The 21607-nt window shown below is 50.6% G+C and overlaps 7 protein-coding genes and 1 non-coding gene across 8 annotated transcripts; 5 read left to right on the top strand and 3 right to left on the bottom strand.

The window, feature by feature from the left end:
• Positions 1-1080: 1080 nt before the first annotated feature.
• PAAG_03381 (hypothetical protein) lies at positions 1081-4005 on the top strand (the record flags this gene model as incomplete). The annotated part of the gene is made up of 2 exons (XM_002794790.2): positions 1081-2031; positions 2227-4005. 2 exons carry the CDS (start codon positions 1081-1083, stop codon positions 4003-4005), a joined length of 2730 nt encoding a protein of 909 aa, XP_002794836.1.
• Positions 4006-5170: 1165 nt separating this feature from the next.
• PAAG_03380 (hypothetical protein) lies at positions 5171-5937 on the top strand (the record flags this gene model as incomplete). Its single annotated transcript, XM_002794789.2, has 2 exons — positions 5171-5620; positions 5752-5937. The coding sequence occupies 2 exons, from the start codon at positions 5171-5173 to the stop codon at positions 5935-5937; spliced, it is 636 nt and encodes a 211-aa protein (XP_002794835.2).
• A 387-nt stretch (positions 5938-6324) lies between these two features.
• Positions 6325-6546, top strand: PAAG_11599 (hypothetical protein; the record flags this gene model as incomplete). The annotated part of the gene is made up of 1 exon (XM_015847219.1): positions 6325-6546. One exon carries the CDS (start codon positions 6325-6327, stop codon positions 6544-6546), a length of 222 nt encoding a protein of 73 aa, XP_015703128.1.
• A 3038-nt stretch (positions 6547-9584) lies between these two features.
• On the top strand, positions 9585-11373 carry PAAG_03379 (phosphotransferase enzyme family protein; the record flags this gene model as incomplete). The annotated part of the gene is made up of 3 exons (XM_015844951.1): positions 9585-10296; positions 10366-10593; positions 10673-11373. 3 exons carry the CDS (start codon positions 9585-9587, stop codon positions 11371-11373), a joined length of 1641 nt encoding a protein of 546 aa, XP_015701925.1.
• An 882-nt stretch (positions 11374-12255) lies between these two features.
• On the bottom strand, positions 12256-12327 carry PAAG_11598. The gene has a single exon. It is a non-coding gene; the product is annotated as a tRNA-Thr (tRNA).
• Positions 12328-12757: 430 nt separating this feature from the next.
• Positions 12758-13940, bottom strand: PAAG_03378 (mitochondrial large ribosomal subunit; the record flags this gene model as incomplete). The annotated part of the gene is made up of 2 exons (XM_002794787.1): positions 12758-13821; positions 13892-13940. The coding sequence occupies 2 exons, from the start codon at positions 13938-13940 to the stop codon at positions 12758-12760; spliced, it is 1113 nt and encodes a 370-aa protein (XP_002794833.1).
• A 635-nt stretch (positions 13941-14575) lies between these two features.
• PAAG_03377 (hypothetical protein) lies at positions 14576-19186 on the bottom strand (the record flags this gene model as incomplete). Its single annotated transcript, XM_015844950.1, has 6 exons — positions 14576-15286; positions 15411-15661; positions 15731-15887; positions 16023-16212; positions 16252-16301; positions 16412-19186. The coding sequence occupies 6 exons, from the start codon at positions 19184-19186 to the stop codon at positions 14576-14578; spliced, it is 4134 nt and encodes a 1377-aa protein (XP_015701924.1).
• A 968-nt stretch (positions 19187-20154) lies between these two features.
• Positions 20155-20656, top strand: PAAG_11597 (hypothetical protein; the record flags this gene model as incomplete). Its single annotated transcript, XM_015847218.1, has 2 exons — positions 20155-20326; positions 20367-20656. The coding sequence occupies 2 exons, from the start codon at positions 20155-20157 to the stop codon at positions 20654-20656; spliced, it is 462 nt and encodes a 153-aa protein (XP_015703127.1).
• Positions 20657-21607: the final 951 nt, after the last annotated feature.

Below are 21607 nucleotides of genomic sequence, written 5' to 3'. Positions count from 1 at the left end.
TCGGACTCACTCGCTAACTACCAGGCAGAACAGACTAGTTAGCTAATCAACTAGTTGGTATCTGGATAACAAGCGTGACGTAACCGCCAGAAATAAGGTTTCCGAGGACAGCGAGCCGCCGTTCCGGGCCCTTATTGGCTGGTGTCTGCTTCCGGCCCGCTGAGCCTGCGCCGCTTCCCCAAGGAGCGGGCACCGGAATGGGTTTAGCGTTGCCCTAAGTCGGGGATCCCAATCGGGCGGGTGCCGCCAGTCACCGCCCGCCACCGCCAATCACGGCCAATCAGCCGCCAGCCTAACGGCACAAGCTCCCAGCTCGGGCCGGCTAGCCCTGATTAATTAAACCATCCCATTAACTCACAGGGGGCTTGTTGGGGGTGGTGGTGCCTAGGGGGTGTGCCTGGGGGGTGTGCCTGGGGTGTGTGCCTGGGGGGCAGGCTTGTGGGGGGCTCTGTGGGGGGTGGTGTTAGGCTCCCCGCGGCTGCCTTCAAGAAGTTTCGTGTGCTCCCCCCCTCCCCTCTCCCTCTCTCTCTTCTCTCTCCCTCTCCCTCTTCTCTCTCTTCTTTCTCCCTCTCTCCTCTCTTTGCTCTCCTGTTCTCTTATTTCTTCTCCTTCTTCTTCTTCTTCTTCTTCTTCTTCTTCTTCTTCTTTCTTCCTCGTCGCTTCGACGAAACAAAAGATTACCTGCTCCAATCCTGACTTGTCATAACCAACCTGCCTCTCCTCTGCCCCAAGAGAGAGGTCCTGAAACTCTCTGTCCAAGAGACCCCTGGTTCTCTCCTGTCATATACACACCCCAATTTCGGCCGGAGCTGCCTGTTGACTTCCTTGTTTTCTGAGCCATATCAGGCGTGGAAGGAAGCGTGCGAATCGCTGTGAGATTAACTGCCCGATTGCTCAATCGAGGGCTACAGATTGGCGAAGCTTGTCTGATCCTCAACGTCTGGGTTAGAATTAGAACAAAACGCTGGTGCAGCTATCATATTTGCATTCCACAATCCCCTCCTGACACTATCCAGTCTGTATTCACTACATCTCTTCATTCTTAATCCCCGGTACCCTGTGTATCTTTTTCTGTACAGCATGGATGCCTCATTCATGTATTCATCCGCCCGCGTGGAGGAGGAAACCCCGTGCGTCAACTTCAGTCAGGTTGGCCTCGCTCCTGCAGAGGACGACCTGTGCTTCACATCCCACATGAGCTCCGGTCTTGCGGCGGACGGCGAGTTTATCAAGCTTCCCGACATTGATATTCCATACGACTCTTCGGTCTGGGACTTCTTCAATTCCGGCCTCTTCACCTCCACTGCCTCAACTGAGCCCGCCTTCCCCATGCCTGTTTCCTGCTCTGCTGTGAACGATTCTTCTTTTCCCCACATAGATGCCCTCCCTGACCCATCCTACATTTGCTCTGATACCCCTTTGTCCTACCAAGATTTCTGCTCCAAGGATTCCCCTCCTGATACATCGTTTCCGGAAACCATGTCACCCTCATCCGCCTCTGACCCCAGGCGGCGCCTCAACTGGGTTAAATCTACCTTGCGGGACATTGTCATGTCCAGAGCAGCTGCTGATCCCCGACCTGTTCCGCAGCAGCGGAAGCAAATGGATGCTTCGATTGCCATTTATTCCGAACTCCACAATGTTCTGGGCCCCTGTTTCGGTGAAGAGAACCTTCCCTATGCATCGCCAATGGTCTGGCAGCAAAGCTCTACGAGCACGATCGGCTCGTCATTCGATGCCCAGTCATTCTCTACCATGACTGGATCTCCCGCCCCGTCGACTGGCGCCCTCCCAGAACTATCTCCCAGCGTCAACACCAGCATTCCAGCCAAGTCAGCATCATCAGCTGGCCCTTCCCAAGCTGTACAACCACCCATTACCGGCGGCGTTCAGATGGTCCTGGATCTCAATATGAATGAGGCGACGTCACTCCCGAGGAAACTTCGCCCAAAGACCCAGGAGGAGCGACGGCGGTACATTGCGGTTCGCAAGCAGGGTGCCTGTGAATGGCATCGGAAGCAACGCAAGAGAGTAAGCTTTTTCTCTCTTCCCTATTTTTATCTCTTTTTTCTTAAAAAATAAATAAATAAATAAATGAAAAATGAATGAAAAATAAATAATAATAATAATAATAATAATAAAAATTACTGCCTTTCCCCTTCTTCCACAGCTCCTCCTGTCCTCCAACACCATTGCGGCATCATGTTTTCCTAACAGTCTATTTAGTGCACTTGTGCTACATCTCCCGTCATGGATACGAAGCGAAAGCAAGCAAAAATGAAATGTACTCGGAAATCTATCTGCAACACACCGAGAGTTATCCAGACGGCATGGGCTGGAGATCTGCGGTCTCACCATCCCTCTCTACAGCGACAGCGGTCCTATGGGCTAGACAAGTTCCCATCCGCAGAGCAAGATTATCTCACCTCGATCGAAGACACTTCACAACGCTGCTCTGGACAGTTCTGCAGCGCTTTACACTGTGAATGTCGCTCCAGATTAGATGAAATGATACCGTCGTATCCCGATGACTACCTGATGGAGCTCCCACGTAGATCTATGTTCCGTCGTTCTCGCAACCAATGCTCTTCTCCATGCAACATTTACACGTCCTCCAGGCCATTGCCCGATTACCCATGGGACTACGATCCTGGGATTAGTAATATGCACTCTCCACCCTGGGAACCCAAGGCAGATGACCTCAGACGCTGCCGTAACTACCAGCCGCAGAATGCAAGCGAACTAGGCTGGATATCGAGACCGGTCAGGCATTCCGATATTGCTGATGGCCAAGAAATACAACGGCAGAATATGATACTTGCTGCAGTGTCTGCAAGGGACAACACTCTGCGCAATCGCCCAAGCCGCAACACCCTTCTGGCCGCCCTAGTGCCAAACACATTATCACACGGTATCCCGCCAAACGACACAGAGGCGCTGTCAACTTTGTTGGCTCGCCGGCTCACCGCAGACGCAACTCACAACCTGCCTGTAACGAGTCACGCTGCCGTCAGCGGGACTAATGCGCCGATATCCCATGGACAATTATTCATTCAACACCCCACTGTCATCCAAAATGGGGAGCCACAGCCCCTCTATTCGCAGAACCCATACAAGGATGCCAGATCCTCCAACCCTGCTTCAGCCACCCTCCACATAAGCCCCACAATGGATTTCGCGCCACCGGATCGCGCAGTGTCCAGCGGCGCCACCAGCGAGCCGCATCCGGCTAACACATGGGACCAATATTCTGCACAGCGTATCTTTGAACGCAGTGCCTTGCACTCAGTTTCAGTTTCTGAAATGGCTTGCACGGATGGCCCGTCGGGTACGATGTGGGGAACGATAGTGTATCTGATGATTTGCGGCATCTACCTGACGCTGGCGTTACTCTCCTGCGTACTAGATTCTCGACGTGGGAACGGACTATTCGGGGAAACCTCCCTGGTCTTGCAGATGATACTATTAACTGCAGACCCCTGTATCAGAACAGGGCTTTTATGGATCATGCTACGCCCTATTATTATAAGGACAGCAGTGCTCCACACTGGCAGCAGACTGGGCCGGGTCCCAGTGAGCTTACCGAAAGCATTCGAATGCGTAATACAGTTACCGAATTTGCTCAAATGCAGTAACAAGTTCGCAGATATTACTGGATTGGTATTTTGGAACGTGTTACTGCATCCAAGCAAATTCGGTAACCATACTACGCATTTGAAAGCATTCAGTAACAGAACCCTTCCCAGCGTAACTCGTAGTAAACCGTACCAGAATTCGAGATCACCCTCAACCGTTCCGATCTGGACCCTGGCAATGCACTGCTGCACGGCATTTAGTATGCCACAAAATGCTCTACATACTTGCAACGGGGCACGAGATGCAGCCCCGAATTCCCACAGCCACCACCCACACCATCTATCAACCGCGAAAACAGCATCTTCGCTCTCTCCTGATTCCGCTTTCCAGCAGACGAGCAACAAGGATGTCGAGCAAGCTACGAAGTGAATCCTTCCCGCTTTCTTTCAGTTAATCGTTTCCTCCTCTCGAAGCAGATGACTTACAACTGGGTACCAGTCATGGTAAGTCATCCGTTTAAATCCCAACCCGGGTCTCGGACCTTGGAATGAATGGTTGGAGTTAGGCTAGGCTAGTGGCATTCTCGCCAATTCTAGCTACCGATATATCTTCTGTTCAAAAGGTTCCCCTTGCTTCATTTTCCACCTTTTTGGCTTGAAGTTATTACCCCCTTCGTTCCATATCCGCCAAGCAACAACATCACTATACTATCGCGCTTCCTATTTCGCGCTTTTTTTTTGAATTTCATTTGCGATATGCTGGTTACCCTCTTCCCCTTCCCACAACACGAATATGTGTCCTAATAGTAATTCAATATCACACCACTCTCCCGTTTGAGGCGAAGAATATACATAGTGAAGGAGGGCGGGAAAAGAGCAGAAGCATCGCCGACTCCCTTGTAAAAGTCTGAGATGGGTTTCTTTTTTTATTTATTTTTTATTTTTTTATTTTTTTTGTCTTTAGACTTCCGACAATTAGGAAGGTTGAAAGTATGAGGAAGGTTGAAAGTATGTGTGTGCTTCTAATTACGGTTTTTTCTTTTTTCTTTTTTCTGTGTGTTTTCACATTTACTAAATATCTCTATAGCAAAGAGGTGGCGCTCATACAAACCTCCCAATAATATATTTTCTTATCTCCTTTCCCTCAATTTGGTTGAGGATTGCCTCTTCCATAGTTATTAATCATGGACACCAGCACCCGACAAACTTTCAGCTGGGTAACTGGGGAAGTCCAGCTGCTTAATAGCGAATGTCCGGCAATTGACAATCGTGAAGTGGTGGGAAATTGGTACCTGAAAAGTTAAGGTTCGGGGATCTGGGTTCAACCTTAACAGGCTCCCGCGGAAGGTTTGAGTTTGCGCCGGACGTCCCCATTGGAAAATGACGTCACAGGGTACCTGACGTCAAACCAGCTTCAAGATCAGGAAATGACAACGGAGTGGTAACTGCCTCCATAAAAAGGTATTATGTATATATATATATATAGCCCTTACCTCATAAGCAAACATCTATCATTATAACTTCCTGCCCCCTCAGCCCAACTTCAAAACAAATGGCCATTAGAAATCGAAAACAATACAGATCCCCCCACAACCATGTCGCAATATACACACAACCCACCCACAACAACCTCAACCTCAACCTCAACCTCAACCTCAACCGCAACCGCATCCCAACAACCCAGCACCCTGGATGACACGCTGCTCAACCAACCGCACACCGGAGATCCCGCAACGGAATCTGCCCCTCCAATCCCTCCCCGACAGGGACCAGCAGGTGGGACGTGGACAATGTCGAGCGAAGAAGCGACAGCAGGGGCCACATCCTGGCCAACAGCTGCGCAAAGAGAGGCGCAAAGAGAGGAGCAAACAACAGGGGCCACCGAAGGGCCGACAACGGGTGCGACAGCAGGAACCACAGCAGCCCCTACATCAACGGCGGTTCCCACGGGACCCCCAGCAGGCGCACCAGAGGCCACAGAAACAGTCCCCAAACAATCCACAGGCGTCGGCCACGGGATCAAATCCGCCCTTGCTGGTATCCACGTATGTAGAGGGACCTCTCTAAAATAAAAAGAAAGGAAAAGAAAAGAAAAATATTCACCAGCCTAAACCAACGTGCCCCAAAGCATGAAAGAGTTATAAGCTGACGCTCGCGTTTTAAAACACTAATATAGGGTGTCGGTGAATCTATCCGCGGCAGTGTGAATGCAGCTGTTGACCGCGCGATGAAGGATGACGAAGGTGCAAGGAAGAACGAGGTGATTGCGAGGGAGGGGGAGAGAGAGCTGGAGACGTGGAAGTTTAGTCGGGCTACGAAGGCTAGGGAGGAGGGCAAGGAGCATGAATTTGAGAGGCTTTGAGGCTGGGAGTCTTGGAGAGGAGTGAGAGAAGAGGAGTGAATTTGTATGACGAAGGTGTACATATTAAGATGTTTGGGGGCAGTGCTTGCTTGCAAAGCATTGATGATCCGGGGAAGAGTTTCCGGAATGAAGTCGTTGATAACGAATACCCAAAATGACAACAACAACAACACGGTGATCTCCCAAAAGGCCTCATCTGAATAGACTTAACCGACGTTGGTGCAATTGTCCAAAATAATTAGTAATTACCCCATGGGATTTAACAGGCCGCCGTTATGTAACCATCACATGTAGGTAGTCATTCGACCTGATGTGCGCTTCTGCATAGTCGCATTCAACAGTAGATAGAGCTGGTTCCACCCAGCCATACATAGGCATGGTCAAACTATGAGGGAAATGACAGATCTTCCCAAAAAGGGTTCCACGAAGCCGAATTTTGGACGACCACTGCGGAATCCCGTTTTTTTTAGGGGGCATAGCGATGCCAAAGGCCTAGGATCACTAAAGCGTCGAGCAGATTTGAACAGGAAGCGTGGTGAAATAGCCTACAGCTTACGCACATCGGGGAACAGAGACGACGACGCACGCCCCCTGAACGTAACGGGGTGAATCTAGGGGCCTTGAATCCCCTCTTCCCCTCTAAGGCTATTTGCTTCTCTGGGAGCAGCCCATGAAAGGATTGCTGAATCATGTATTTTGCCGATGCTCAGCAGCTCGATGGAGGGGGTTCATTGCCTGACCGCGCAGCATTCATTAGTTACGCATTGAGAAGACATAGACCCCGTAACTAAACTAGTTGCTCCGTCCGAAGTAGAGCGGACCAGCAGCATCGAGGAGCCAAAGCTGCTGTCACCGCTAGATTCACCACCCCCTATTCTGTGAATTGAAGCCAGAAGGCTGTCTGTGTGAGATGAGACCCTTCTCAGCTGTTCAATCATCAAAGTTCACAACAGAAATAAGTCGATGTAGGTACATGGAATCACGTGCCGTGCGACGACGCGTTTCGCCAACCGTAATAACTACTTGAGTCGACTGCTTTTCCTCGACCCGTTTGCCTCTTTGCATTCTCATCCACGAGATATCTTCGTCAGGGCCTCACCTAAGCTTCCAGCCAGGAAGGCAAGATTCTTTCAGCTATTCACGTATTCAACGGGAGGTCAAATCTCGAAGTGTGAAGGAAGCTGCCAGCTCGTACAGCATTCCTTTCTTACTCTGCACAATCGATTGACTGGTCGTACCACAACAAGAGAGAGAGAGAGAGTTTCTCAACTGAAGACTTGAAACTTTACCTTACCTGAAGAGCCAACTCTTGTCCAGCGATTCTATGGATGAACGTGTCCAGCCTCCCCTGGTGAATGCCGAACGGGAAACAGCCAATCGTCTTACCAGCCTTGATGCTTCTGCTACTTCATCTCCTGTTGGTGAATCCCGGGATGGACGATCCATTAATCACCGTCCTAAATTAAAATCCAAGCCCTTACGCTCGTACGGTCGCCAGCGGGCTCTACGTGAAAATCCCGAGATTATTCGTGATTGGTGTAAGCTCGTACGAAACCACATTGAGGAGAATGGGGTTCTTCCAGACGATATATACAACTTTGATGAGGTAGTATTTCAGATTGGGGAAATTGGGGCAGCTAGAATGGTGACTGGATCGGAGGTAGTAGACCATCTGAAGCTTATACAGCCTGGAAATCTAGAATGGGCGACTGTTGTGGCAGGAATCAATGCCACTGGCTGGGCTCTTCGTACGATGATTATCCTCAAGGGAAAGGAGCATCAACCCTCTTAGAGTGAGGCAGGGAAGCTCCCACATGACTGGGTGATTGAAGTCAGTGACAATGGCTGGACAAATGATAAGCTGGGACTGTACTGGCTGAAAGAGGTGTTTAACAAGGAGACTCTACCCCGTACAAAAGGCAAATATCGAGTCTTGATTCTGAATGGATATGGAAAACATTTCTCAGTTGCATTTGATTGGTTTTGCATGGAGAACAACATCATTGCTCTTTATATGCCACCACATTCATCCCATCTGGTGCAGCCGGTGGACGTTGGATGCTTCCCACCGTTAAAGAAGGCGTACGAACAGCAGGTGGAAGAGCAAATACGGCTTGGAATCAGCCACATTGACCACGAGAAGTTTTTGACCATATATCCTGTAGCTCATGAGCAGGCTCTAAATGAGAACAACATCAAGAACAGTTTCAGAGCTGCAGGACTGGTCCCGTACGACCCAGAGCAAGTTATCTCACGTCTTAATACTCCGACGCGCGCCCGCACCCCTCGAGGGACTTCTCGTAGCTCCCACGCCTCCCGGACCACTGCTATACCACGTAATGTACGCCAATTGGAGCAGCATATTGAGGAGGCCATGGAAAATACCTAGCACCATGCGCAGAGTTCACCCAGTCCTTCCATTTATGTTCTGAATCAGCCAGTGAAATGGTGTCATATGGCTACGGACAGTGCTCCTATTCTGGCAAAGAAAAAGCAGGGGAATTAGAGCTGCAAATGAGAAGCAGAAGAGAAAGCGAGGAAGAGACCATACAGATGTAGCCCAGGATTGCGCAGTGTGTGGGGGGTTGTTGTTGGACATACTGCTCTCGTACAAGCTCTCAGCGCACAGATAGCTCTTGATGTGATCGGCTGCTTTCTCTATATAATTGTTGCTCGACTTTATGTGAAATACTTCAGATGGCAAAAGCTCGATCGACTAGGTGATTGGTTTATTAACTCCTACTCAATTGAATGTGTTGACTCCAGTCATTTTCAGCAGCTGCGCAGACAGCGAATGAGGTCGATGCTAGTCATACAATTACGTGCTACATTTTCTCTTTCATTTCTGCTTCCATTTCCCTCTGGTTTTGTCAGGCTGCCCACAGCGCTATTAACTCGGCAGATTCTCAGTGACGCAGTTAGGTATTGGTTGGTTGGAATATTTGAATATTCTGAATCGACCTTGTGGGGATTCCGTTCGCTTGTGGGGACTGCAAATTAGTGACAGCCCAGTTAGAGTTGACTTCGTAAGCAACCCTGGAGGCATCGCAGCCACATTGACGAGTTGACCCAACTATCTATCGAATGGGCTCCAGAGGCTGGATTTCGGCTGTACATGCGCTGGTGACCAACTGCTGAATGGATATTCCAGCCAAAAGCGCTAGGGTGCTTCTTTTTAGCACCTGCGGGGCAGCCCCGCAGTTGGAACAAAACAACCGTGAGCACCCATACAGAATGAAGGAAAGTTGATCGAAGATTCGAGACTTGACTACAAACTGGTTAGTTACGCATTTAAATTAAACTCGACGTGCCTGTGGGAACTGGGATAACCGGTCCGCCGTTTTATCCATCGATCAACGAAAAAATATCTGTTGATGCGGTCCTGTGGTCTTTCTTTCAACGCTCAATATCAAGTATTTTGTTGAGGTGGATCCTAGCAGAAGCGGCCCGCTTGTCGCATTTCTTCCCTTTGATGCCTCGATCAGGCCGGGCGCACGGCATCCTGTCTGCTCCCTCTCCCTCTTCCTCTCCCTCTACCTCTCCCTCTCCCCCTCCCCCTCCTGCAAATCGCGTGCCTGAGCATTTCTAGCGTTGACACTCGAACCATAATGGGTTAGACCTTGGAATAAAGATCCCAATTTCAGCTCATGAGTTTCGCTAATGATCTGTCTGGGCCAGCGGATTCAAACATTCGTCAAACCCTCTTCTCCTACACGTCAGGGCGATTCATGTACAACGAAACAAAGCGTCTGGCGGAAAGATACGTTGAATTCAATGTCGCAGCACTCAAAGAAGCAGTCTGCAAACATACAGGTCGGGCCAGGGTGACCAGCCTCGCGAAGCTTGCAGAGGGCCGTTTCAATCGGGTTTTCCTCCTTGCTCTAGATGATGGCCTTCAGGTTATTGTCAAAATCCCCTTCCACAACTCGTTCCCCAAACAGTATGCCACCGCCAGCGAGGTTGCAACCCTCGCATTTCTTCGCACAAAAGGTGTTCCCGTTCCCAAGGTCTATGGCTGGTCATCGGTGGCCGATAACGAAGTCGGGACCGAATATATCATCATGGACTATGTTTCTGGCGTTGGCCTGGACACCAAATGGTACAACTTGACGAGACAAGAGCAAACCACTGTGGCTATCCAGATCGTCGAAGTGGAGAGGATACTCTTCAACATTCCCTTCGGCTCATACGGAAGCATATATTTCAAGAAGAATATTCCTCCCAAATTGCAGTCGAACCTCTACGTCCATGGGGTTAAAGATCCATTGGGAGATTCTGACATCTTCTGCATTGGGCCGTCCGTGGATTACAGGTTTTGGTATGGCAAACGGGCCGAGATGCAAGTGGATCGTGGACCATGTAAAGGAAACCACTCATTTGAAACAGTCGATGCTCCTGGGATGTAAGCTGACCCGCTAACTATCCTAGGGCGTAACCCGCATGAATATCTTGCAGCCATCGGGAAACGTGAACTAGAATGGACCTACAGGTACGGAAAGCCGCTTGAGGGAGACTTTCCTTTCAACAAAATTCAGCCGGGAATGGTTTACCCTGGCGCATATTGCGCTCTGCTTGAAAAATATATCTCAATGTCCCCTTTTCTCTTGCCAAGGGATACCAGACACCCTGGCAATTCACCAACGCTGCGCCATCCAGGTATGCATAATGTGGACTTTTTTTGTCTTCTTTTCTTTTTAGGACTGTAGAAGTTCGGCGGATGCTTACAATGACAAAGATCTTACACCCAGCGATGTCTTTATATCCCCAGAAACGTTTAAAATCAGTGGGATCATTGACTGGCAGCATGCGGTGATTATACCTCGATTGCTAGCTTCCGGCCATCCACGCCTTTTCAAAAGCCCCGACGGCACACCGCCACCAACACCTGGTGCCCCTCAACCACCCGATGGATATGAGTCACTGGATCCTGAAGCGAAGGCCCAGGTTGACGAATTACTCCGGCGACGATACCTGTACTATTTTTACGACGTGTTCAATCGCGCGAAAAACCATATTCATATGATTTCTTGTGCTAATTCATTACTTGAGCCACGCAAACAACTGGTGGATTATGCCGGCCGTCAATGGAATGGCAGCCTGATATCCTTACGAGGTGCTCTTATCCAGATGTGCGAATGGTGGGCTCTGCTCCAGGAACGTAGCTGGGAGACTTGCCCTATAACTTTTACGGCCGCCGAGGTGAAAGAGCAAGAAGCTCATGAGCCCATATTTTTTGACTTTACAGGCCTGGTCAACTGCTGGCGAGAAGGGATAGGTGGAATGAGCGACAATGGCTGGGTGAGGACAGAGGTTTATGAGCAAGCGGCAATGCAGAACCGGGAGCTGAAAGAGAGGCTTTTGGAAAATGCTGATCCGGTCGAGTTTGACAAGATAAAACGAGGTTGGCCGTTTCAGGATAAGGAGGAGTTCTTTTGACCTTGCCATGCTCCAGTTGGGTCAACCCTGTTGTGCGGGCTCGGAACTTTTCGTTACCACTTTGCTTTATTATGTTGTTTATTATTTATCCCCTGCACTCGCTATACTATTTAGTTGCGCTCACCAACCCATTGTAATTTGTCAGGCTGTGACTGGGCGCTTAGAGGACCTCTTCCCAACCGCTCCCCTTTCCCATGTTTTATTTACCGCCCAATTTTTTTCTATTATTTTCGTTTTCCTTTTCTATTCTTTTCTCTTTTTCCAAAAAAGAAATTACATGTTGTCCATTCCATGCCGTATCTTACTGGCCATCACATCTGCCAGATAAGTTCACCGGCAGGCTATCTTCAACATAAAATAGCATCATGTCCCCAGCTCTGTTGCGCCATGTTTCAATACCATCTCGGTCAATACACCCCCGTTTAGCAGATTACCGACCCCAATTTTATATCAACCATTTCCCCCTTATCCTTTAAATCGCCGTTAACCATTACATATGGGCGGGGTCATGGATAAAATAAAATAAAATAAAATAAGATAAGATAAAATAAAATAAAAACCCTCCGCAGGGCTCTGGATTTCATTCGTGAACGTCCCGCCAATTTCGCGAAAAGTCCTATTTTCACATCCAGCGAGGATTGAAAAAAAGGCTTTGTCGCAGAAACAACAACACCGCAGGCACACTCAGAAGAATATTTTTAAGCCCAACTTCCTGGCGATGAAGAGGGAACCCAACCGACAGACTGTATGTAGGGTAACGAAGCGATGTTTCGGGATTCGGTGACCTTTCCCCTACCGAGCCAGACCGAGACCCCTTTTCCTACACCTTTTCTAAACTAAAACCGGGCCCAAAAAGATATTAAAACCAACGAAACTTGAATTTGCCCACACTCAGAATCGAACTGAGGATCTTATCATTACTAGTGATACGCTTTACCACTAAGCCACGCGGGCGTTTGTTCGGTGATTAAGCAAATGGATGGGATGTTTATATACCTGTAGTCTCATCTTTTTTATCAGTTTTTAACGACTCGACAACAAGTGCGCTGAGTTTGCCCTTGGTAAATTATTGTTCAAAACTTTGAGAACTGGCTAGATTTGGGCACGGAAAATATCACAATGGAACATATAGTATCAATTCTACGAGAATTTTCGCTACGTTGAGTTTTGCACTGCATTGAGAGTCCTTTAGAAGAAACTACTCAAAAGCGGGATGCAGAAGAGACGAAAATTAGGTAATTAAACAAATTTCTAAAAGAAAGAATTTACTTGTGCCTGAGGGCCCAGTTACGAACCCAAATCTTAGTGAAAAATGAGATCTTGTAAGATGAACTTTTATACACAATTTACCCTCCCCCCCCCACAAAACAAAACCGATCGCCCCCTACCAACTATAATACTGCCTCTGCCCGTAAATCTTCCGATCCGGCAACGAAACCCTCAACTCGCTCCTCCGCTTCCTCTCCGCCTTGGCCACCCTCTCCTCCCACTCGCGAATCCGACTCTTCTCCTCCTTCAGCACAACCGTCAAACTCGTATGTGGCAGCTTCAGGACATCAATCTTGCCGCGCGCCCGATGATTCAGCTCGCGACCGAACGTGCCTCGACCCACCCACGCCTGCGCGATGTAGATCGCCGTGCGGTCCGTGATGGTCTTGCGCTGGCCGTTTTTGAGGATGATGGTGACGGGTGTGGAGGAGGAGGAGGAGGAGGAGGAGGAAGCGGCACCTCCGCTTCCACTTTCCGCCGCCACACTCTCAAAGCCCGCAGCAGGCGCCTGACACTTCCCCAAGCCCATCCCGTGCACAACGATGGCCTCATCCCTGGCCTGCTCAAGATGCGCCTTGACATCCTTCGCCACCTTCTTGGCACTAAACCGCATCTGCAAAATGGCCTCGTCGATATTCTTTCCCGCAATCTGCCGCGCAACCATCGTCAGCTTCTTCACGCTCGTCTTGAAGAAATGGCTCTTGCTCAGCGACTCGCGCTCTGTGCGCGCTATGGCCTCGCGCCGCGTCAGCCGGCCGCGCCGCCTTATCGAGCGAATTACCATCTTCCGTTCCCAGCGGGCGCGCCGGTTGGGAAAGGGCACGAGGGCGCGGGAGAGGCTGTCCACGTCCCGCTCGCTGAGGGGGATGTGTTGCATTTTTGGCTCGGTGGGCTTGGCGTAGGTTTTGCCTGGGGCTTCTGTGTCTTTGGCGGTGGGGGCTCGGCGCTGAGGCTTGCGGGAATCGGTGGACACGTGGGGGCTGGGGACTATTTCGTCTTCATCGGCGAAGATGGAGCCTGGGGCCAGGGAGCCACGGGAGATTTTGGGAGCGGCGGGCTGGGAGACTTTTAGGTGTTTGTTATTGGAGGTGGAGGGCTGAGGGGAGATGGGGGAATCGAGGAGGAAGGGGCTTGAGGAGAATGCTCGTCTGTATATGGTTGTTGGGAGTCGTGGTTTGGCTGTGTATATAGGTTAGCTGACGTCTTTTTTGCTTGCCCAGAACCATGGTGTCAATGGGTTGCAGCGCACCTGCCCGGGTCAGCTGCCTGGAAGTGTAGACAGCACAGACAGCGGCCATTGTGGGCTGCTGCGCTTCTCAACTGGCCCTAACGGCAGCGAGTCCAATTGAATTGGTGCCGTTTAATAAGTCTATCAATTTATGTCTATCCTCCGTGTCATCCACCTCCTTCGCCGGAAGTTCGAAGGTTGAGGTTAAAAACGAGAGGAGGCGCTAATCTGAATGCGGACCGGAAGTGGCGTGCCGAGGCTCCGGGGAGAGAGTCACGGGGAAGGTCTTGGCATGGCCTCCTGAATTTGGGGAGACTCAAGTGTGAATACGGGGTAAACATACGGAGGGACAGGCAAGCGTATAGGCCCAACATTCCGCCAGGAAATTAACATTAAATTCTCTGCATTAATGTGGTAATATGTGTGATTTGTCTGGGTGATGAGGGAAGGGAGAATGGAAAATGCAAGATGTAAAACAAGATGATGATGATGATGATGGTATTACTATGAAATGGGAAATGAAAAGGTGAGGGGAATAAGCGGGCAGGGAAAAATTCAGCAACCAAACAAAACAAGATAGACACCCAAAAGACAAGGAAAAATAAACGCAAGTGCAAAACACCCACCCACCCAACCATCCACGGGCCCCCTACTTTCAATTTCATGCTATTATCTCCTTCTTCGCCCTGCCTTTCACGGACGCTGTTATTCCTCTTGCCGCCGTCCCTCTCCGTTCGTCTTCCCAGACAAAACCATAGCCCGGAAATCCTCATTGCTCTTCTTTCCCTGCCCCTGCACCGGCGCAGCTGCAGCTGCAGCTGCAGCCGCACCCCCACCTCTTTTAACCCCCAAGCCCCCCTTTCTCCCTCCCCTCCCACCGACACCAGCACCAGCACCAGGCTGCCCAGGCCTCCTAATCATCGTCGCAGGCTGCATCATCAACCCCTTCCCCTTCCCCATACCCTTCCCCACCTCCTTCTCATCTCCAACAGAAACATTAATCCTCCTCCCCTCCCCAATCTCCATCCCCTCCAACCCCAACGCCGCACGCCCCGCATCACCAACATCCACGAACTCGGCAATGGCGAGCTGTTTCTCTGGTCGCAGGATGATCTTGACGAGCGGCCCGTAGGGGGACACGAGGGAGTGGATGCGGCTGTCATTTAGGGTGTCGGGGATGTTGTGGAGAGTCAGGGTGCGGGGGCGTTGGCTGGTTGTGGGCTGCGTTGTTGTTGTTGTGGGTGAGGTTCCATTGGGGGCATCGGCAGCGGTGGAGGGGGATGGGGAGCGGGTTATTACGTGCGATAGGATTGTGGTTGCGGTTCGTTTGGGGCCTGTTGTGGTCGAGATGTGGACATGTAGGGGGCGGGAATGAAAGGGTTGGTCGTTTAGGGAGAGGGCTTTTTCGGCGGATTCCTATATCGATCATCTCACACATTAGTATTTATCACACGTACACACACACGCAGACACAAGCTCAAGCCAGAGCAAATCTTCAAGCATAAAAAAAAAAAAAAAAAAAAAAAAAAAAAAAACCCACCTTATCCCTAAAAACCACAAACCCAAACCCCTTACTCCCCCCATTCGCTTTCCGCGGAATCCTCACCCCCTCAACCCCTCCCACCCCAACACAGCCCTCAAACAATTCCCGCAATTCCTCCTCTCCAACCTTCCAATCCAAATTCGACACATGCACCTCCCGCCCCTCGACCATCGGTCCCGTCCTATCCTGGCGCTTGCGCGGGTCAGAGATTTTGACGACGAGCGCTAGCTCAGTTGTTGACCCGCCGTCTGCAGCGGAGGAGGAGGAGGAGGAGGAGGAGGTGGTGGTGGTGGTGGCATGTTGTGCGGAAACAGAACCGGGGATGCGCTGCTGTTGCGGTACATGCTGAATGTGCCCATTCAACCCATCGACCGCTGCATGAGCAGAATGGGGAGACTGGAACTGGACATAGCAAAACCGTCTGTGCGTGTTGTATTTGAGAGAAGGGAACCGGATGCCCAGGATTTCACCGTACTGCGATACACCAACGGGAAAACAATCGTCAGCTTGTCATTTCATTTCCCTACACCAACAGGACAACAGGGTTTGCATGTAAAGAAAACGAATGTCAAAGCAAGAACATGAAGAAGGTGGCGATTGATGGTTTACCGGAGCGAAAAGATCGCGAACATACGCTTCATCAGCCGCTGGAGGGAAATTGGTGACGAATAGCGTCGATTCGGTCAGCAGGCTGACGGAGATGGAGTAGTCGTCCAGTTGCTTGTGGTTGCGCGTTTGTGCGGCTAGGGCGTCTTCGTGGGTATTGAACTCGATTATGGCGGTTGGGTGATCCTGTGCGCTGGCGGTTTTGGATTTTGATTTCGTCTGTCTTTGCGACTGAGATTGAGAATTGGAAGGGATGAAGCTTAGGGAGTTTATTTTGCCGCACTAAGCATAGATGTTAGGTGAAGGGGGACATATATATGCAATTTTTGTAGTGTAGTATGTCATCACAATGTCATTAGATTAGGGGAACGGGGGAAAGAAAAACAACTTACATCTCTAAAAAACTGCCTCACCCTCATCTCCGTCACACCAGGCGGCAACCGCTTGACAATCACCGTCGCATTCTCCCGATCCCGCTTCAAAGCAGGGGCGGCCAACACATTCCCACCCGTTATATCCATCTCCATCTCCACCTCTGCCTCCCTCGCCTTCGCCTTCGCCTTCTTATTCGCAGAACCATTCACACCCCCATCATCAACCTCCATTTCTTTCGTCCACTTCCTCTTCCCCCCCCCAGAAGTTATCTCATTACCCACATCTCCCTCACCCATCACCGCCGTTGCCACCGTTTGCTCTTGCTGCTGCTGTTGCAATTTAACCGCCTCCTCCTCCCTTCTCCTCGTAACCACCTTCATCGCCCTCCGAACCCTCACAACAGCAAGCTGCAGCTCATCCGCATCCTCATAATGCTCGCAATGATCGATATACACCGCCATAATCTTCTCAGGCCAGTCCAAATCGTTCCTCTGCAGCGCCTGTTTCAACACCGCCGTCGCCAGGGACGGGTTCGGCGTGCGCCTTGAAGCGCTAGCGCTGCCGTCTGATTGCGTAAATTTGCTCCAGCACATTAGTTCCCAGGTGTAATACAGGAGCCAGAATTCGTAGCTGTGACCATGGCGGGTTGCAAGGGATTTGAAGGTTTCTCGCGCGCTGTCCCAGCTGCCGCTTTCGGAGAGGTAGCGAATGTAGATCCGTTCGAGACGGAAGAGAGGGTCGTTGGGAGGTGGAGGGGTGGATTTGTCATTGTTATTTTTGTTCTTGTCGGTGTTGTTGTGACGCTCGCCCAGCTCTTGTATACTTTCTATCGCGGAGCGGATTCCCACTTCAGCAACGTCGAGGTCTTCGTCTGTCGAATCTGGTTGGAACGCGCGCCGGCGCAGGTAACTGCACCATGTCGTATGCACTTTGATCACCTCGTCTACACCACCCGTATCCAGCAAACCAGTGCGCGTGGCTTTATGTTTTACATCTGCGATCTGCGTGAAGGAGAGCCCTGCCCGTTCGGCACTGAGAATGCGTTGGGACCAGAGGGAGCCAGACCAGGGGCAGTGGCGAGTTGCGCGCTCGAGGGAGGGGAGGTTGGGGATGTAGGCGTTGTGCCGGCCGCGCTGGTTCATGGACTCTTCGACCAGGAACATTATATAGTCTTCCCAGAGAGTGACGTCGATGGGGAAGCGGAGGACGGCGCGTTGGTACAGAGCGCAGACGAGGTCGAAGCTGAACTTGCCCTTTCGGCGGTTCTGGGAAAGTTCCCATTCGATATATGCGACGAACAGGCTCCATTCTGTAGCGCTATCACCGGCCTCGACAGCACGGCGGAGCTCAGTTTCCCGCACCTCTCGCGCGTTCCAAAGTGCTTTTGCATGGGCGGCTCTACTCGTCATGTCGACCATTGCCTCCTCGTAGTGGTTGTTGTCATATGTAGAGATGAAGTTGGAAAACATTTGGAACGTTTGGTCCCAAGTCGAATGTGGTACCTGAAGCCTCTTGACAAATAACTCCCTTGCATGTCCCAATTTCTCCGGCGACGGCTGCTTTCCGACATCTTGCACGACAAGTTCCAAATACCGATCCCAAACCAGATGGCTATCGTTAATTCTCCAGTTCGTAGCCTCCACCGCATTCGACCAGACGTCTAGGACGGACTGCCACGTAAACGCCGTCTGCGCCGCCGATCTATCCTCCTCCGACCATTTGCAGGAGGCCGCGTCCTCCCCCGGCTGCGAAACGGAATTGTAGAGATACAACATCCACTCGCCATAGATGATCCAAAGTTTTGTGCTGCCGTACTCCTCATCGACGGAGCGGCTACACAGCTTCATCACGCCAATCTGCTCATCCACCGTTCGTGCCAGCACACTCTCATCCTGTATCCATTCGGCCCACAGATCCTCTCCGATGGCGAATAGGCTATCGAGTTCCTCCCGCGCGGCACGCAGGTCCTGTAAGACGTCGTATGTATGTGGATCTCCGCGGGAATCAGGTGAGGAGGGCGGGTAGACGTGCTCCACGAAACCCTGGTGGAGCAAACGGATGAATTTCACGCGGGACTCGTAGGCATGGCGATTCTGCTGGATATGCGTGTATAATTCTGAGGCCATCTGCTGGTTTTTCGGGGCCAGTGAGGAGCTGCAAAAGTCCCTTTTGCTAGATTCCCTGAATACATCAGATCCATCGTAATGGGACCGAGGGGTGGCGGGATTCGGGTTGCGTGGGACGGGTTTGACTTTCGGATTGAGGGGAGACGGGGACATCTGGCTCTCAGGGATTTCTGTGCTGGTATTCCTTATTATCGAAGGGTTTGCCCGGTGTGGCTGGGGGCGCTGCATGGATGCAAGATCCGCCAAGGCATCTATTCCAGGTGTCGGTGTTTGTCGGGCAGGTTGTTGTTGTTGTTGTTGTTGTTGTTGTTGTTGTTGTTGTTGTTGTTGTTGCTGTTGTTCGTTCGAGGGAGGAGTACCAGTCCCAGAGCCCTGGCCGATGTCCTGTGGAGACGTGTCGCGTAGCTGAGGGTTGTTGCAGACTTGGTTGATTAAGGAGGATATCATCCCGGGCCTGGCGGAGCTCGACCGGGGCTTGTGGAAATTCTGATGTGGGGGGGAAGAGGAGGTCGTATCAGGTACGGGGGTGGGAGTCGGGGTGGAATTGCGACCAGAGCAAGAAGCGGTGGGTTTGGGGGGAGCCGGAGGAGCAGGACTGGATTTGCCCGAGGGCGAGTCCTGCGGCGACAACAGCGAGAAAATATCCATCCTTCTGTCCATCGGCATGCGGGAAGTACAGTACAACGGAGGAAGAAAGAGAGAAGGTTGGCAGTTTTTTATTTTTATTTTTATTTTTGTTTTTGTTTTTTGAAAACGTTGCACAGTAACCTTGGGTGTTGATGTATCGGGCGGAAACCTAGCTAGCTAGGGGAAGCTTCAACTTCCTCCACCACCAGAAAACCATGGGGTCGCAACAGGATGAAGAGACCGATGCGATCGTCACTAATAAAACTACCGGCTAAACCCACGGGTGCGGAGAAGGGTTGCTGTTGCAGTGGGTTAATAACAGGAAGGTGGATATATCCCTGGAAGTCGAATCAATAGGTAGGAACAGCGAGCTTTGGGCTGCTCTCCAATTCCATTCCTTCTTATACGTATACCGGTGCCTCCTCGAAACCACCTCTATTTGCCCTTCTGCGAGTCCGAGAAGCGACGAAGGGGAAAATATGAAGTAAGAACTGATAGATTGATTCTCCTTTTGGCCCCCGTAAGAGTTTCCCGGATGTCGCGAGGAGATGTGATAGGAACATGTACAGACAGTTTGGCGGCAGGAACTAAGTATTCGACGGGATGATGACAGAGCGGACGGGCCAGATAGGGTGCCTGTGTGAGGGAACTAGAGAGAGCGAGCTGGGGGTGAGTGGTAGTTCAGGGCTGTCTAGGAGGAGGCTGGCTGGTTGGCGAAAGGGACCGGGCTGAGACTGACGTCGAGGTCGAGGCCGGAGAAGTAGGGGGAGAGCTAGGGCAACCATCAACTACGAATGGGGCTTATGCACGGGGAAAGGGAGGGGAGAGAGAGAGAGAGAGAGAGAGAGAGAGAGAGAGAGAGATGGGCAGGGAGGGGGTGGATGAAGATAGAGCATAAGAAGAGAGGCGGGTATTGAGGGTATTGTGCAGGTGTTAGATGGAGGTGCAGATGGAGGTGTATGATACGTTGGCGGTGAGGTCAAAGTCGAATTCTGACGAGGTGGAAAATGTCATCAGATCAAGATCTGGCAGAAAAGACCGTGGACCTAAGCGCCGGCGGTGAGTGGCAGTATCATGATGCTAGCAGATCGTGGCTTGTTCCTCCGTCTGCGTCTTCGGGCACAGACACTGATATTTATTACACGCACGAAATAGCCCAAGGGGATGGTTTGCACGTACGTATGTATGTATGTATGTATGTATGTATGTACCGCTCCAGCACCCTCTCTATGCAAAGAAACCTCCAAGACTGCTTCACTCCAGAGCCACGGTTCTGCCTGTGGGCTGGACTGGGCTGGATCTGGTCGCAACGGCAGAATTTTCCTTCACTGCCCAACTGCTCGACTTCTTCCCCCGATGCAAGGCAATAATAATAATAATAATAATAATAATAATAATAATAATAATATGCATATCTACGACACCTTGGGGCCGTTCTCGACGAATTCATTCCGTGGCGATACCAGAAATCCGCAATGTCCTTCCCAAAACACATACGTAAGCCTGTAACGACACAACTAGCTAATTAGTTAGCTACGGATTCACCTTGTGTGCAATCAATTAAAATATCGCTGATGATCTGCCTCCCTTTCCCCCCCAAAAAAACCATCACACGCTCTGTGCGCACCAGCACCGGCCACCAGATGCCCTGGCGGATATAGAACCCACAGTCCTGAAACAAAGAAAACCCAAACGCTGGCCCTTCTTACGGTGGAATATGATGACATACCTACCCTGAACCCTGTGCGCAAACCTCCTTTTCTCACCCCTTTCTTTTCTTTTTTCATTCATTCATTTCACTCCCTGGTCCAGACAGAGAGTATTCTCGCGTCGATCAGTTACACTGGCTGAACTCTAGACCTTGGGGTAGAAGAGCCGGATCCTCCTCCCGTCTTGCAGTTTGTCCCTCGGCTCGAGAGAGGTGCAATGAAGATGGAAGTCTTCCATTTTACATCAGCTACGGCGGCAAAGGGAATAAATAATTGAATCAACCAACAGTAGTTAACTAATCAAGCTCTGGAAGTATTCGGAACCTCTTTTCTTCTTCTTCTTCTTCTTCTTCTTCTTCTTCTTCTTCTTTTTTTTTCTTTCTTTTTCTCTTATAGCTTATCATGTCCCATGATGCCCTCTCAAGTCTGACTTTCTTCTTCATGTCCGCTCTTCGGTAACTATTCCCATTTAACTATCCATCAAAGTTAAATTAACCTCACGGTTTCCCGCCGTCCCTTCAACAAGAGATTGCTCTGCAGTTAATTAACCCGTTAGTTAACCAGGTTAACGTACTAACCTACCTACGCTCGATGAGATCATAAAATCCCGCAGCAGGTTTCTCTCTCCTCAGGAACTACATACATACATCATGGGATTGCTTGACCAGCTGGCACATGCAAATGCCAAACCCAAACCCAAATCCCCCCAACCCGGCACCCCTGCAAAAACTATCCCTATCATCAACCTTAA

Source organism: Paracoccidioides lutzii (genome assembly GCF_000150705.2).
Source record: "Paracoccidioides lutzii Pb01 unplaced genomic scaffold supercont2.7, whole genome shotgun sequence".
NCBI lineage: Eukaryota > Fungi > Ascomycota > Eurotiomycetes > Onygenales > Ajellomycetaceae > Paracoccidioides > Paracoccidioides lutzii.
This window is presented reverse-complemented; position numbering and strand designations above follow the sequence as displayed.